The 14,178-nt window shown below is 41.2% G+C and overlaps 1 protein-coding gene across 2 annotated transcripts in view; it reads left to right on the top strand.

Annotated features, from left to right (window-relative positions):
• CEP85 (centrosomal protein 85) overlaps positions 1-14,178 on the top strand; it is a 31,568-nt gene that overhangs the window by 4,807 nt on the left and 12,583 nt on the right. Inside the window, exons 2-7 of one of the 2 annotated variants that reach the window (XM_029948087.1) lie at positions 180-255; positions 3,881-4,033; positions 9,839-10,527; positions 11,327-11,460; positions 11,883-12,000; positions 13,061-13,246. In XM_029948087.1, coding sequence (XP_029803947.1) covers positions 201-255; positions 3,881-4,033; positions 9,839-10,527; positions 11,327-11,460; positions 11,883-12,000; positions 13,061-13,246 — 1,335 coding nt within the window. In that variant the 5' untranslated portion in view covers positions 180-200. Of the gene's footprint in view, positions 1-179; positions 256-3,880; positions 4,034-9,838; positions 10,528-11,326; positions 11,461-11,882; positions 12,001-13,060; positions 13,247-14,178 lie in introns of those variants that run through there. The other variant, XM_029948088.1, reaches the window with a different exon arrangement.

The following is a 14,178-nucleotide window of genomic DNA, read 5'->3' as shown; positions in this document are numbered from 1 at the left end:
CCCCTGTTCATGCTCTGTCTCTCAAAAGTAAATGTAAAAAAATTTTCTTAAATATCTTTAGGAGTAAAACATGTGGAGGACTATTCTGTGTTGTTTTGACAGTTTGGGTTGAATGGGAGTGAGTTACAGGGAATTAAAAGTAATGGAGAGATCTGACTGGTTATTCCTTCATTCTCCAGTTGGCTCAGATAACCGTGTTGATGGCCATGCAGGAGAAATGCCCAAGTGAGAGGATGTCTCATGCTACTTCGCCAGGTGAGTAGGCAAAGTTTTCTGGGTTAAATTCTAACCTTTGCTGTTATTCCACATCAGAAATTTCTGTTAAAGGAAGTATTCAGCAAACAAGCATTTACTGAAATGCCGGTACTAAAGAACAAAAATAACATGAGACTGTATTGAATAGAAAAATAGTCCTCTCCAAGAGAACAGCTCTTTATCTCTGGTCCTACATGGCTTCCAACAAGACCACGTGATTGTTTGGGAGGGGAGGACACACGAAGGAACAGAATGACTTTGGAACATAGTTCCATTTGAAATCAGAAAAACACAGCATAAATTACTGTGTTCTATGTTGTCTTTGTAGTCCTGTGGGTGAGTCAGTCATCTGCTAGCCCACAAAGATTGGAATTCTTCTTGGATGCCTACAGTTTCAATTATGTTGTCACTAGAGACTCAGGAATTTATCTTTAGAGTGGATTGACAAGATTTTGAAAGCTCAGTAGATACACTAAGTGGATATGTTAAGTATGTTAAACATATATAAATATATAAATATATATATGCATACTCAATAAACATATTAAGTAGATATGATACATTCAAATAGAAAACTAACTTTTTGAATCCTGGGGTTTTATGAAGAAAGGTGTACATTTTTGCAGCTAAGGACATGCTTTATTTTTTTTCTTTAATTTTTAAAAAATCTTTATTTTTGAGAGAGAAAGAGAGACAGAGTGCAAGCAGGGGAGGGACAGAGAGAGAGGAAGACACAGAATCCAAAGAAGGCTCCAGGCTCCAAGCTGTCAGCACAGAGCCTGATGTGGGGGCTCAAACTCAGGAACCGTGAGCTCATGACCTGAGCCGAAGCCGGACGCTTAAGACTGAGCCACCCAGATGCACCAGGATATGCTTTATTTACCACAGTGCCTTACAGCAGACATTTGTTAGATATTTATCGTACTCTCCTAGGTCTGCTGCCTTGTATAGATTAAGCATTTTAAAAAGCACTTGTTGAATCAATTCAAGATTCATTCAGAAAATATTTATTGATCGTCTGCTATATGCCACACATTGTTTTAGGGCTGGATTGTATAATTTATGACAGTTATGTGTACAACACACAAGTTTTTGGGATGTGGCAATTTCTAACAAAACTCTGCTCCTCTGATGGCTTTGTCTTTTTTTTTTTTTTGATTGTTTATTATTGAGACAGAGAGAAACAGAGCATGAATAGGAGAGGGGCAGAGTGAGATGAAGACACAGAATCTGAAGCAGGCTCCAGGCTCTGAGCTGTCAGCAGAGAGCCTGACGTGGGGCTTGAACCCACAAACTGTGAGATCATGACTTGAGCCAAAGTCCGACGCTTAACCGACTGAGCCACCCAGGTGCCCCCTGATGGCTTTGTCTTTAGTAATCCCTCATTCAATTAATAATGGTCTTAATATTTTGATGAGGATGCTGGTGATAGGACATGTGACATAACACAAAAAATTTTTCCATTCAAATTTGAATTTTGCAATAAGCATAAGCCTCTATACCTATATCAAAATAAAGTTTTATTTTATTTTTTATGTTTTTATTTATTATTGAGACAGAGAGAAACAGAGGGTGAGTAGGGGAGGGGCAGAGAGAGAGGGAGACACAGAATCTGAAGCAGGCACTAGGCTCTGAGCTGTCAGCACAGAGCCTGTTGCGGGGCTCGAACCCACGAACTGCGAGATCATGACCTGAGCCGAAGTTGGCTGCTTAACTGACTGAGCCACCCAGGCGCCCCTAAAGTTTTATTTTAGAAAATTTCTCTTCAGAATTGATGTTTGGAGTGAGCAGATGGAAAAGCGGTACTGGTAAAGAATAGAAGATTAGTAGTAGTAACAAGAAGTGATTTCCAGTAAGAGGCCAGGAAGATGGTAATAGAGGCTCTCAGTCAATTTTCTTTATTTCAAAGGGCCTGACAAATTGTATGTGAACAAGAGAGAGAACCCATATAGACTCATCAAGAAGTCAGATTACTTTCTCTTAAGCTAGAATCATTCTTAGTACAGATAGTAACACCAGCTAATCTTACGCTGATTAGCTCTTCTATGAAAGATTGTTACAGATTACTGCGTGTGTATAAATTCTTTCAAATTAGGCAGTCCACTGTGACCCAAAGAATAAAAAGGAGTCCTTAGAGAAAGTTAGGGTGCCTTCAGTAGAAACAGAAATGTAGCAAAATTAGAAGAAAGTGAATGAAAAGGATGAGAGAAGCACTGAAATTGGAACAAGAGAGTAAGGTGGTTTGTGTTGAAATATCATTTGCTTCCCACTAAATCAAAGAGTCTGTAGAGCCTTATTTTCTGATTTCAGCTCTAACTCTGACACTTTAAATGGATAGACACCATTTACTTTTTGTCTGTTTTTTTACATGGATCATCAGATACAGTTTAGAAACTTAGTGTTTTTTTAACAATAAATACTAGCAAATTATTTATTGAATACTTTCTACTTACTGGCCTTTAAAAACAAGCTAATAGAATTAAATCAGTCTCATCAGTCTTGTTTTGTCTTACCCACTCAGAAATTTTAGTGGTTTCTTTGCATTGCACTCAAGGTCTTAGACTCTTCAGATCGACTTTCAAGACTCAAGACTTACCTTGATCTGGATTCACCCTGCACACAGGGTACTCTTGTTCAGTCAAGCAATGATTTTCAACCAGAGACTGGACTGCTTGTTACCGTAGGGAGCCTTTTGAAACAGATGAGGTATTTTCAGGTTTCACAGTGATGGTAGGATGGAGTTAGGGCTGCTACCGCCTTTAACAGTGACCAGGGATGGTAAGCTGTCCTGCCTAGTATAGACTACACATTGAAGAATAGAATGCCAGAAGCAACCCTGTAAGAGGAAAGAATGTGGATATTGGAATCTGAACAACTTGGGTTCAAATCTCAGCTCTGTCCATTGTAAAATAGGGGCCATGATACTGTTCAGTAAGTAAGATGTGATCATGTTGATAAAGTGTTACGGCTTCTAGTTTCCATCCCAGAACTCATGGGTTCTTGGTATGTCTTATTTCTGTCTGTGAACATTCTCAACTTTCATGCTATTTCCATTTAAAATTAACTAAGGGGCGCCTGGGTGGCTAAGTTGGTTAAGCATCCAACTTTGGCTCAGGTCATGATTTCCTGGTTCGTGAATTCAAGCCCTGCATCAGGCTCTGTGCTGACAGCTCAGAGCCTGGAGCCTGCTTCGGATTCTGTGTCTTTGTCTTTCTCTCTCTGCCCCTCCACTACTTGTGCTTTGTCTCTCTAAAATAAATAAATGTTTTTTAAAAATTAAGTATAAAATTAAATTAACTAACTCAAGGGCACCTGGGTGGCTCAGTTGGTCCGACACTTGATATAGGCTCAGGTCATGATCTCAGGGTCATTGGGCTTCATGCTCTGCATGGAGATTTTCTCTCCCTCTCTCTCTGCTCCTCCCTTACTTGGCTCTCTTGCTGTCTCTCTCAAAAATAAATGTAAAAAAATAAAATTAACTAACTCAGAGTGACTGAAAAAGGTACAGGAGAGAGAAGGGTAGGGTGCTGCCGTTTTTCCATAGGTTTAAATGATTTATGTAAACAGTTTTGTGGCGGTTATGTCAGCTGGTTCACACTAACGGTGAGAAATGACACTATTTCAGATTCCGGTGTAATTCAAAAGGGAAGTTCCCTGGGGACTGAATGGCAGACCCCAGTTATCTCAGAGGCTTTTCGGAGTCGCTTTAGCCGCTGTTCAAGTGTAGCTGACAGTGGGGACACAGCCATTGGCACATCATGCTCAGACATTGCAGAAGGTAAGTGTGGATTAATGCTTTGATTACCAATATGTGTTGTCCTTTTCACATTGTGTTCAGATGTATTGTCATTTCCAGAATATTCATAACCCAGTCCCTTCAGCCAAGGAGTTTGCTTGAGTTTTCTTCATGTTTCTTACAACTGGTCCTTTCCTCTCAATTTTTACTGTTCTATTTTAAACAACTTTCTAATAGGTTTCTTGGCCTCAAGTGCTTCCCTCTACTGCCACACTAATTTCTAAATGTTTCCTTTCCTGTAAATCCTCAACCGCTTCTGTTACTTGGAGGATAAAGTTCAGGGGCCTTTCGTAGTTCTGTGATCTGGCCTTATCCCACCCATTCAGGCATATTTCTTACTGTCATCAAGTGTGGTGTTTTACTCTGTTATGAAAAAGTACAGAACTCTTGTTGTTGTTATTTTTGACTATCAGAACTCTTTCCTTTTTTTTTTTTAAGATTTTATTTTTTAAGTAATCTCCACACCTAATATGAGCCTTGAACTCACAATACCAACTGAGATCGAGAGTTGTACAATCCACCGACCAAGCCAGCCACGTGCCCCTGAGCTCTTTCCTTCTTTAATCTGGACCCAATTGTGCTGTTTTCACCTCCTCTTGCCCTTCCCAGCTATGATGATCTTATATTTCAAAATCTAGTAAAGTGTCTGACAAGACTTCCCATCCCTTCCACCCATTACTGATCTTCCTCTCTGCAATCTTACATCTTTATCATGTCTGCCATTTTGGGGACACTTAAATTGAGTAATAACTGCCAGACAGTACTTTACAAGAGTATTTTCTTTTTAGTTTATTTGTTGGTTTATTCTGTATACCCTATGTAGGACTCCGACTCAACAACCTCTAGATCAGGAGTCACATGTTCTACCAACTGAACCAGCCAGGTGCCCCAAGAGTAGTTTTTTTCATTCAGATAGTGAGTTCTTAGAGGGCAGAGGACCTCATGATAATAATTAGTAGCTATTTATTAAATACTTTGTGATGGATACCATACTAAATTTTCTTCTGCATTTTTCACTAATGTCTTTAAAATATTTTATTATTTCTATTCTATAGATAAGAAAGCTGAATGTCAAAGTATTTAGATGACTTGATTAAAGTCACAAAACTAGGGGCGCCTGGGTGGCTCAGTTGGTTAAGCATCCAACTTTGGCTCAGGTCATGATCTCACAGTTTGTGAGTTCAAGCCCCACGTCGGGCTCTGTGCTGACAGCTCAGAGCCTGGAGCCTGCTTTGGATTCGGTGTCTCCCTCTCTCTCTGCCCCTCCCCTGCTCATGTCCACACACTCTCTCAGAATAAATAAACATTTAAAATTTAAAATAAATAAATAAATAAATAAAGTCACAAAACTAGTCACTTTAGTACTTTATCAGATGTCACACCCATTAGGATGCCTATAATCAAAAAGATAATAACAAGTGTTAGAATCCAAAGAAATTAGAACCTCTATACGGTACTGGTGGGAATGTAAAATGTCGCAGCTGCTTTGGAAAGCAGTTTGGCAGATCTTCAAAAAGGTAAACATGGAGTCACCCTATGACTCAACAGTTCTACTCCTACCTACCCAAAAGAAATGAAAACATATGTCCACACATAAACTCCTTAGAGGAATGTTCATAGCATAGCAGTATCATACATAGTAGCCAAAAATGGAAACAACCCAGATGTTTATCGCTGATGAATGGATGAATAGAATGTAGTATATCCATCCATATAATAGTACGTTATTCTGTAATAAAAAGAAGCACTAATATATGCTACAAAATGGGTGAACTTTTAAAATATTTATGCTAAATAAAGCCAGACACAAAAGGCCATGTATTGTATGATTCCATTTATGTGAAATGTCTAGAATAGGCCATTCTATAGAGACTGAAAATAACTTAGTGGTTGCCCAAGGCTGGGGAAGTTAGGGGAGATGAAATGTGACTGCTAAAGGGTAAGAGGTTTCTTTTTGTGGTGACAAAACGTTCAATAAGTAAGTTTTGTGATGGTTACACAACACTGAATATAATAAAAACCATTGAATTGTACACTTACAAGTGGATGAATTAAGTGGATTTGAATTATATTTCTGTTTATAAAGTTTTTTAAGTTTACTTATTTTCAGAGAGAGAGAGAGCGCGCGCGCGTGCGTGTCCATGCTTATGTGAGCAGGACAGGAGAGAGAGGGAGAGAATCCCAAACAGGTTTCACTCTGTCAGCGTGGAATGCAGTGCTCTATTCCAAGAACCATGAGATCATGACCTGAGCCAAAATGAAGAGTCAGACACTTAACTAACTTAGCCATCTACGCGCCCCTAGGTTTTGTCTACATGTGCAGTCATGAGACTTTTTAAATTTTGACTAAATACTCTTTTAAAAATTAAACAGTGGTGTAGATATTCCGCCTGTTGAATTGATTCACTATTTAATTCAGTCACGTTGTTACACAGATTGTATGCTCTTTATTCCTTTGGGGGAAAATATATATATATTTTCCCTTGTAGTGCATTCTTTTTAAATTATAGTTGCCTTGATGTAGTGACCAAAGCCATTGGTCTAGAAGTTTATTTTTTGTTTGTTTGTTTTTTTAAAGGATCCAAGGTGTCTTTTCTGCCAAAATAGCTTTGTTCAGTGGTCTTTATCTTAATCCTTATTCATTTTGTTTATAAATCTAGCTTCCTTTGTTTGGAGCTCAGTTGACAAGAACCCTTTTGACTGGTATAAAATATAGTTCACTGTTGCATCTTTTTTTTTTTTTTTTTTGCATTGTTGCATCTTTAAACTAAACAGGCTTGGTTTTGTTTCCACCCCTCATTAAGATGTTTTACCTTTAAGATTCTCAAGGGATGGGGTAGAGGTAGATACTTGAGAACTCAGAGGCTTTCAGCTCTTTGCTAAAGACTGAATAGTCTCTGGCTTAGTTCAGACCACCTTACATCATAAACCGGTATGAGATATAGACAGAAATGATCAAGATTTAGCAGTAGCTGAGGCAACTGGGTGGCTCAGTCCGTTAAGCGTCTGACTCGATCTCAGCTCAGACCTTGATCTCAGGGTAGTGAGTTCAAGCCTTACACTGGGCTCTGCGCTGGGTGTGAAGCCTACTTTAAAAAAAAAAGATTTAGCAGTAGGGAAGTCTGCCCCTTACCAAGAAAGCAGAGTTGTTAGAATTGGGGGAGAGAGAGGGCGGAGCAGGGCAGTGGGTATTGTTGAGAGGAGAGATTTAGAAATACAAATACCCTTAAAGTGGCAAAAACCCAATGATTCTGAGATTTCTCTCTAAAAATCACATATCCCATACTTTAAATTTTGAAAGTCTTTAAAAATTGTAGAAGGTAAGTGGCTCTTTTGAAAATAAGTGTTGTTTGTTTCAAAATACAAACCAGACTTAAGGTGTAACTTGACATTTAATAGCAGTTTATCAGATCACAACAAGTTCCTTACTATAAATAGATAAACCTAATAGATAAGTGGCAAATGCTGACAAAGATTTTACTTTATTTTTATTTTTTTATTTTGCGATTTTTAAAACTTGTTTTTTTGGGGTGTTTTTTTGTTTTTTGGGGTTTTTGTGTGTGTGTGTGAGAGAGAGAGCAAGAGTGCACAAGATGGGGAGGGGCAAAGAGGTTGAGGGAGAGAATTCCAAGCAGGCTCCACATCATCAGCGCAGAGCCTGATGTGTGGGGCTTGATCTCACTATCGTGAGATCATGACTTGAGCTGAAATCAAGAGTCATTAACCTTCTTAACCTACTGAACCACCCAGGCACCCCAAGATTTTATTTTATTCTTTTATCCGTAGACAAAACACACTCCTAGAAAATTAGGAAATCCATATTCTCCTGGGTCATTTGGTACCTTTCATCTTGGCTTTAGTTTTGGCATCACTGCTTTGGGAGTTGTGCGCTCAGAACTGAATTTGGTGAGTCTTAAGAGTGAGTGGTGCTGTAGATTGAGAATGGAAGGAGGTGTCAGGAAGTTCAGTGGAAAAGCAGCCTCTCGTACGCTGCAACCTCGCTGTCTTCTGTTCCATAATTATACTTTGAGAGCAGAGACCCTTGGTGAGAGAGGATGTTACGATGCTGTTAACAGAGGATTTCAAGTGGAGAGCTTACTACCCTTGGAAGTTTTCATCTCCACCAGTCTACCTTAACCCTGTTGACTGTTCCTATGTTTATGTTATAGGACATCAAAAACCATATCCTTTGCCACTGAAATGTTCTTCCTTGGTCCTGAGAGGCAGACACATTTATCAGAAATTACTGTTGTTTTGATTTGGTTTTTGTTTTTAGAATGGCCTTTTATATCCCCAAGATCATCTAAGTATAGGAAATAGATACTTTGCCTTATCCCATACATGATAAGGGACAATTTGGTTTGTCCATGTTTTTATTTTTTTATTTTTTTAAATGTTTTAATTTATTATTGAGACAGAGAGAAACAGAGCATGAGTAGGGGAGGGGCAGACAGAGAGGGAGACACAGGATCTGAAGCAGGCTCCAGGCTCTGAGCTGTCAGCACAGAGCGTGATGTGGGGCTTGAACCCATGAACCATGAGATCATGACCTGAGCCGAAGTCAGATGCTTAACCAACTGAGCCATTCAGGCACCCAAGCTTGTCCGTGTTTTTAAAGAGCTGCTTACAAACCCATATCAGAAAATGGAGGCCGATCTGTTGTAATTCTGGGAAAGGTGATAGTATCAGTACTCATTAGCTGAGTGTGTTCTGTGTGAGTTGATGGAAAGGAAAAAGAGAAATGAATTAAATTGGTAGTCCACTCCTCTCCATGGTGGATGTGCTTGGTTTGGAAAAGAGTACTGGACATAGTGGAAAAAGGAAGACATTTCTACTCTTTGTCCCCTTCCTCAGGTTTTTTTCTGGTGAAGGTAACAAATATGTTTCCTAATATTACTGTCTATTTTGTTTGCAGTCCACTTCCTTGGCACATTAGTTCTGTGACCCTGTCGTCTTCTTCAGAGTAGTACTTGAATGTTGGAAACAACTTAGAAATGTGAAACTTTTGCAGCAGAGCTAATCTGAGAGTTGTCTCCCAAGACCAGTCAAGAGCTAAAGGAAACATAAATCGAATCTAAAAAGCGAAAAGTCACAGTTAGATATAAACAAGGGGGGAGTGGAAAGCAAAATATAAAATAGAGGATTTCAGCGTGTACCCACTGGAGAGTGCTCACTGTGCTGGAGTGAAACCTGAGAGTTACTAAGAATAACTTATCCAGGCAGTCAGGTCTGGTGCGTGAGAGAGAGAATAGAATCCTGATTCAGATGCTGCTCCCCTGTCCTGGACACAGCACCACTGCCCACTGCGCCTTTTTCTTCAGATAGTTTAGATTCATTGCTCACCTTCTCTGGGAAACTTTTGGAGGCCACAGAGGATTCTGGCAGCCCTTCCTTGGAAAGGATATTTTTACTGGATTGGATTATAGCTTGAGAGTTGCCCACCTCCCAGAAGAGTAAGACCTAACCCATTTCCCTTAAGTAAGTGATTTTTTTTTAAGTTCAGTTTTCAGCTTTGTTGACTGGCAAGATTTTTTATTCATATACAGAAGACAGAGTGTAAGTTAAAAGTAAAGCCAGTGTTGCCTTTGGTTGGTTTACCTTGTGATTGGCATTTGAGATCCTAGAATACCTATTTCTAAGATAGGCTGCCTTGTCTTTCTGCCTGATATTTGTGATAATAATATCCACTCTGCCTGATCTCAGGACAGAGAATGTCTGTTGTGGCAGCCATGCTCAAGAAAATTTGTTCCTTTGGTTTTGACTTATGGAAAACTATTCCCTTTGCAGATTTTTGTAGCTCAAGTAGCAGCCCTCCTTTCCAGCCCATCAAAAGCCATATAACCATTCCAACAGCCCATGTGATACCTTCTACTTTGGGGACCTCTCCTGCCAAGCCAAATTCTATATCTACTGGACCCTCTTCCTCCAAACTCCCTTTGTCAGGGCTGGCTGAAAGTGTGGGGATGACAAGAAATGGAGACCTTGGTGCAATGAAACGTTCTCCAGGCCTATCTAGAGACTTCATGTATCTTTGTGGTGCTACTGGAGAAAATGGAATTGAGCAGTCGTGGTTTCCAGCAGTGGGCCATGAAAGAGAAGTGAGGAAGTTTGATATTCCCAATATGGAGTCTACCCTTAATCAGTCGGCAGTGATGGAGACCTTTTATTCAGATCCTCACTACCAAGTCCACTTCCACAACCCAAGAGCCGACACAAACAAGGAGTTATACAAAGTGTTGCCTGAGACCAAGAAGGCACCGGGCAGTGGGGTGGTGTGTGAGCGGAATGGACCTCACCCTAACAGCAGCGGAGTGCTCCCTTTGGGACTCCAGCCTGCTCCTGGCTTCTCCAAGCCTGTACCCTCTCAGGTATGGCAGCCGAACCCCGACCCTTGGCATCCCCGTGAGCGATCTTGTGAGCTCAGCACATGTCGACAGCAGCTGGAGTTGATCCGTTTACAGATGGAGCAAATGCAGGTAGAGACCTTTCTTTCCTTGGATTTCAGAGGTTCTCCGGCAGATCTTAGAACTGTATAGGTTTTATCTTAGAAATTTCGATTCTAAAGAAAACATTTGTAAGAAAAAGGAAAGATGTTTATAGATAGGAAATGAAGGTTTGTAAATGCCATGTTGGTGGTCTGATTAAACACTAGATAGGTCCTCCAGAGTAGAGCGTTACAACGGAAGACCCCAGGAAGTATAACATTTACACTGGTTATGTACTATGTACCGGTCACTCGGCTAGGGACTTTCACATACAGAATCTTATTTAAATCTTGAGGTAAATGTAAAAATTTGCCAGGCTCTTAGAATAAGTAATCTGTCCAAGGTCACAAAGCTGGTAAGTGGCAGAGCTAGGATTTAAAAACTATCTCTGAACTCCTGTGTTCCTTCTATTATACCAATTTTGCATTTAAAAAAGGGGGAGGACTTCTACTGCTTAAGAGAGGAAAGGAAAGAAGCAGAACACACTCTCTTTTCCTGATTGGTGAGGACATCTTAGCTCCTGGTTTGCCTCTCTTGCCAGATAATGAAAGATAAGTGACCTTTTCTTAGAACCTAGAGCCTTTCTGAGCAGGGAGTGTCCAGTTGGCAGAAGTCTTGCTGGCAGGTTCTTTCCAGTCATGCATCAGAGCTAAAATTATTTCATAAACACTGGTCCCTCTCAGACTGAGCCAAAGTGAGCCTTGACTAGAGACCTAGCTGGGTACTGCTCAGGTGTTTTCAGGTGCCGGTAGGTCAAGGTCAAGCCTCTCTGGGCCTCCTTGTCTTCCAGCTACAGAACGGAGCCATCTGCCACCACCCCGCTGCTTTTGCTCCTCCACTGCCCACATTAGAACCAGCACAATGGATCAGCATCTTGAACAGTAATGAACACCTTCTGAAGGAAAAGGAGCTCCTCATTGACAAGTAAGAGGCCAAGGGGTGCCTAAGATCAGCCTCTGCTCTCCCAGCCTCCATCAATGGCACCTAATTAGGTCTCCCCAAGGACAGCACATTCCCCTCCGTGTGGGTCCACACCTTGCCTCGTGGTAGAGCTAGGTTGATAAGCAACCTAGTCCTGTATCTGACTAATGTGTTACTAATTGTGTACCCTCTACAGGGGCTCTGGAAGTGTCTGACGGCAGCAGCTAGTTCTTTGCAGCCAATCTTTCCTTATTTCCCCCAAGTCAGTTTTCTTATTTGCTCTTCCTCCGGCAAAACAGTACTGCCCAGAATGCAAGGCCTTTGTTTTATATACTATGAATTGTACTCACCTAAGGAAGGTGGGGGCTCATGTTGCAAGTGGGTTAGTGTCAGGACCCTGGACCTCATTCTGCTGGCTTTTGCAGGCAAAGGAAGCACATTTCTCAGCTGGAGCAGAAAGTACGAGAAAGTGAACTGCAAGTCCACAGTGCCCTTTTGGGCCGCCCTGCCCCCTTTGGGGATGTCTGCTTGCTAAGGCTGCAGGTAAGCATTGGCAGCCAGAATGGCATTCTGATTTTCATAATTCAGTATCTTCCCTTTGCATTGTACTGTTAGGTATCCAGGAGATAAAAAAAAGAGATCAAGTGATGTAAGATGTCCTTGCCCTCAAAGAGTAGACATCCTAATTATAAAGCATTCCTTGTTCTGCCTTTGTGGGGGCAAAAAAAGGCTTAAGGGTAAAATTGGGTATGCCTTGGTGTCAGGACATACTTAGGAGAAAAGGAAGGCAGAGCAAGGTGCATAGTAAGGTTCTAGAGTTGGGTGATGTTCTGATAAGTCTTAATTTGTCAGTCTTTAGCCAAAAGAGGCAGATGTAATGGGATTTACAGCCATTCTCATTGTATTCTTCCATGTCTAGAAGCAGCTAAAGGAAGCCATGCTTTCACGATGGCAGTGGCTCCTAAAAAGCTTGCTTTGTTCAAGCTTTTGTAATATGCGTTTTTGAGTGATGGGTATTAGACAGATTATAAAGTTGGCTTTGCCCCCTAGTGGAGTTCTTAAGACCATGTTCTATGTTATAGCATCAGAATGTTAGAGTGAGAAGGGCCCTTAAATAAAATCTAATTTAGTCTTTAATTTACTGACGAAAAAATTGAGACTCAAGAAAGAGAAAGAATTTTTGCCTAAGATAATGCAGACAATGAGTAGAGGAGGACCAGGCCTTGAGCACTGGCCTTCTGAGATCTTGTCCTATATTCCTTTCATTTTACCACCAACACCTCAGGCATTGCTTTAAGGCAGTGATTCTGAAATCACTGTGTGCATTAGAATCCCCTGGAGGGCTTGTTAAAACACATATTATTGGGCTCCATCCCCAGAGTTTCTGATTTGGTGGGCTGGGAGTTGGGCTCAAGAATTTGTATTTCTAACAAATTCCCAGGTAAGGCTGAAGATGTTAGTCCTAGAACCATACTGTGAGAAGCACTGCTTGAAGAAATTCTTAGAGAAAGATGATACTTGATCACAAAGTACACTGAGGATGAGTTAAGGGCATGGGGCTGTAAGGGTAAGGAATGGTTACCTATCGAGAATCTTTGTGCAGGAATTGCAGCGAGAGAACACTTTTTTACGTGCACAGTTTGCACAGAAGACAGATGCGCTGAGCAAAGAAAAGATCGAGCTTGAAAAGAAACTCTCTGCTTCAGAAGTTGAAATCCAGCTCATCAGAGAATCACTCAAAGTGGCATTGCAGAAGCACTCAGAGGAGGGGAAGAAACAGGAAGAAAGGGTGAGCTAAGGAGCTGGTAGCTCTCTAATTCACAAAGGAACTGGCAGTCGGCCCTCGCCTGTCAAACCCTAAGCTGTTTCTGGCCCCCATTCTTGGAACTAGAAGGAGCCAACTGGGTGAGGTCTTACACTGACTTTTCATGCAGGACTGGGCTACTGGAAATGGCACCTCTCTGTTTTGCTTCATCTCCACAAAACTACCACAGACAGAGAAAGTCCCTCATGGCCCCAGCTCGTGATGGGCCCCCAGCTGGCTTGGGTAGAAAACCAGTCTGTGCAGTCATACCAGATGGTACTGTTGGAAGTGTTTAAACATCCATAGTAAATTTATATTTTTTAGCCTGGTTTTCCTGATTCTGCCTAAAAAGTAGGGAAGAATTCCATGTGTGCAGCCAGTTTGAGAATTTTTACATTTTTGCTAGTGCTCTTAGAATTGCCTTCACGTGGGGTGCCTGGGTGGCTGGCTCAGGCTGTTAAGCATCCAGCTCTTGATTTCAGCTCAGGTCATGATCTCATGGTTCATGAGATCAAGCACCCTGTTGTTGGGCTCTGTGCTGACAGGGAGGAGCCTGCTTGGGATTCTCTCTCTCTCCTCTCTCTCTCTCTCTCTCTCTCTCTCTCTCTCTCTCTCTCTCTCTCTGCCCCTCCCCTACTTGTGTTCTCTCAGTCTCTCAAAATAAATAAACATTAAAAAAACCCAAAGAATTGCCTTAGGCCAAGATCGGTCATCCTAGAAGGAGCCGATTTAAAATCTTTGCTTTTGTTCACAGTTTGCTCTAATGCAGATGTTCTTGGGGGGACCAGTTTAATAATGTTCATTCTGGACCACTTGCATCAAAATCAACCAGAGCAGTGCTTCTTAAACTTTAATGTGCTTAAGAGTCACTGGGTGATCAGACCGCCTGGGTGGTTCAGTTGGTTGAGTGTCTGACT

Source organism: Suricata suricatta, chromosome 8 (assembly GCF_006229205.1).
Source record: "Suricata suricatta isolate VVHF042 chromosome 8, meerkat_22Aug2017_6uvM2_HiC, whole genome shotgun sequence".
Lineage (NCBI taxonomy): Eukaryota > Metazoa > Chordata > Mammalia > Carnivora > Herpestidae > Suricata > Suricata suricatta.
The sequence above is the reverse complement of the archived record's forward strand: the minus strand, read 5'-3'. Positions and strand labels throughout refer to the sequence as shown.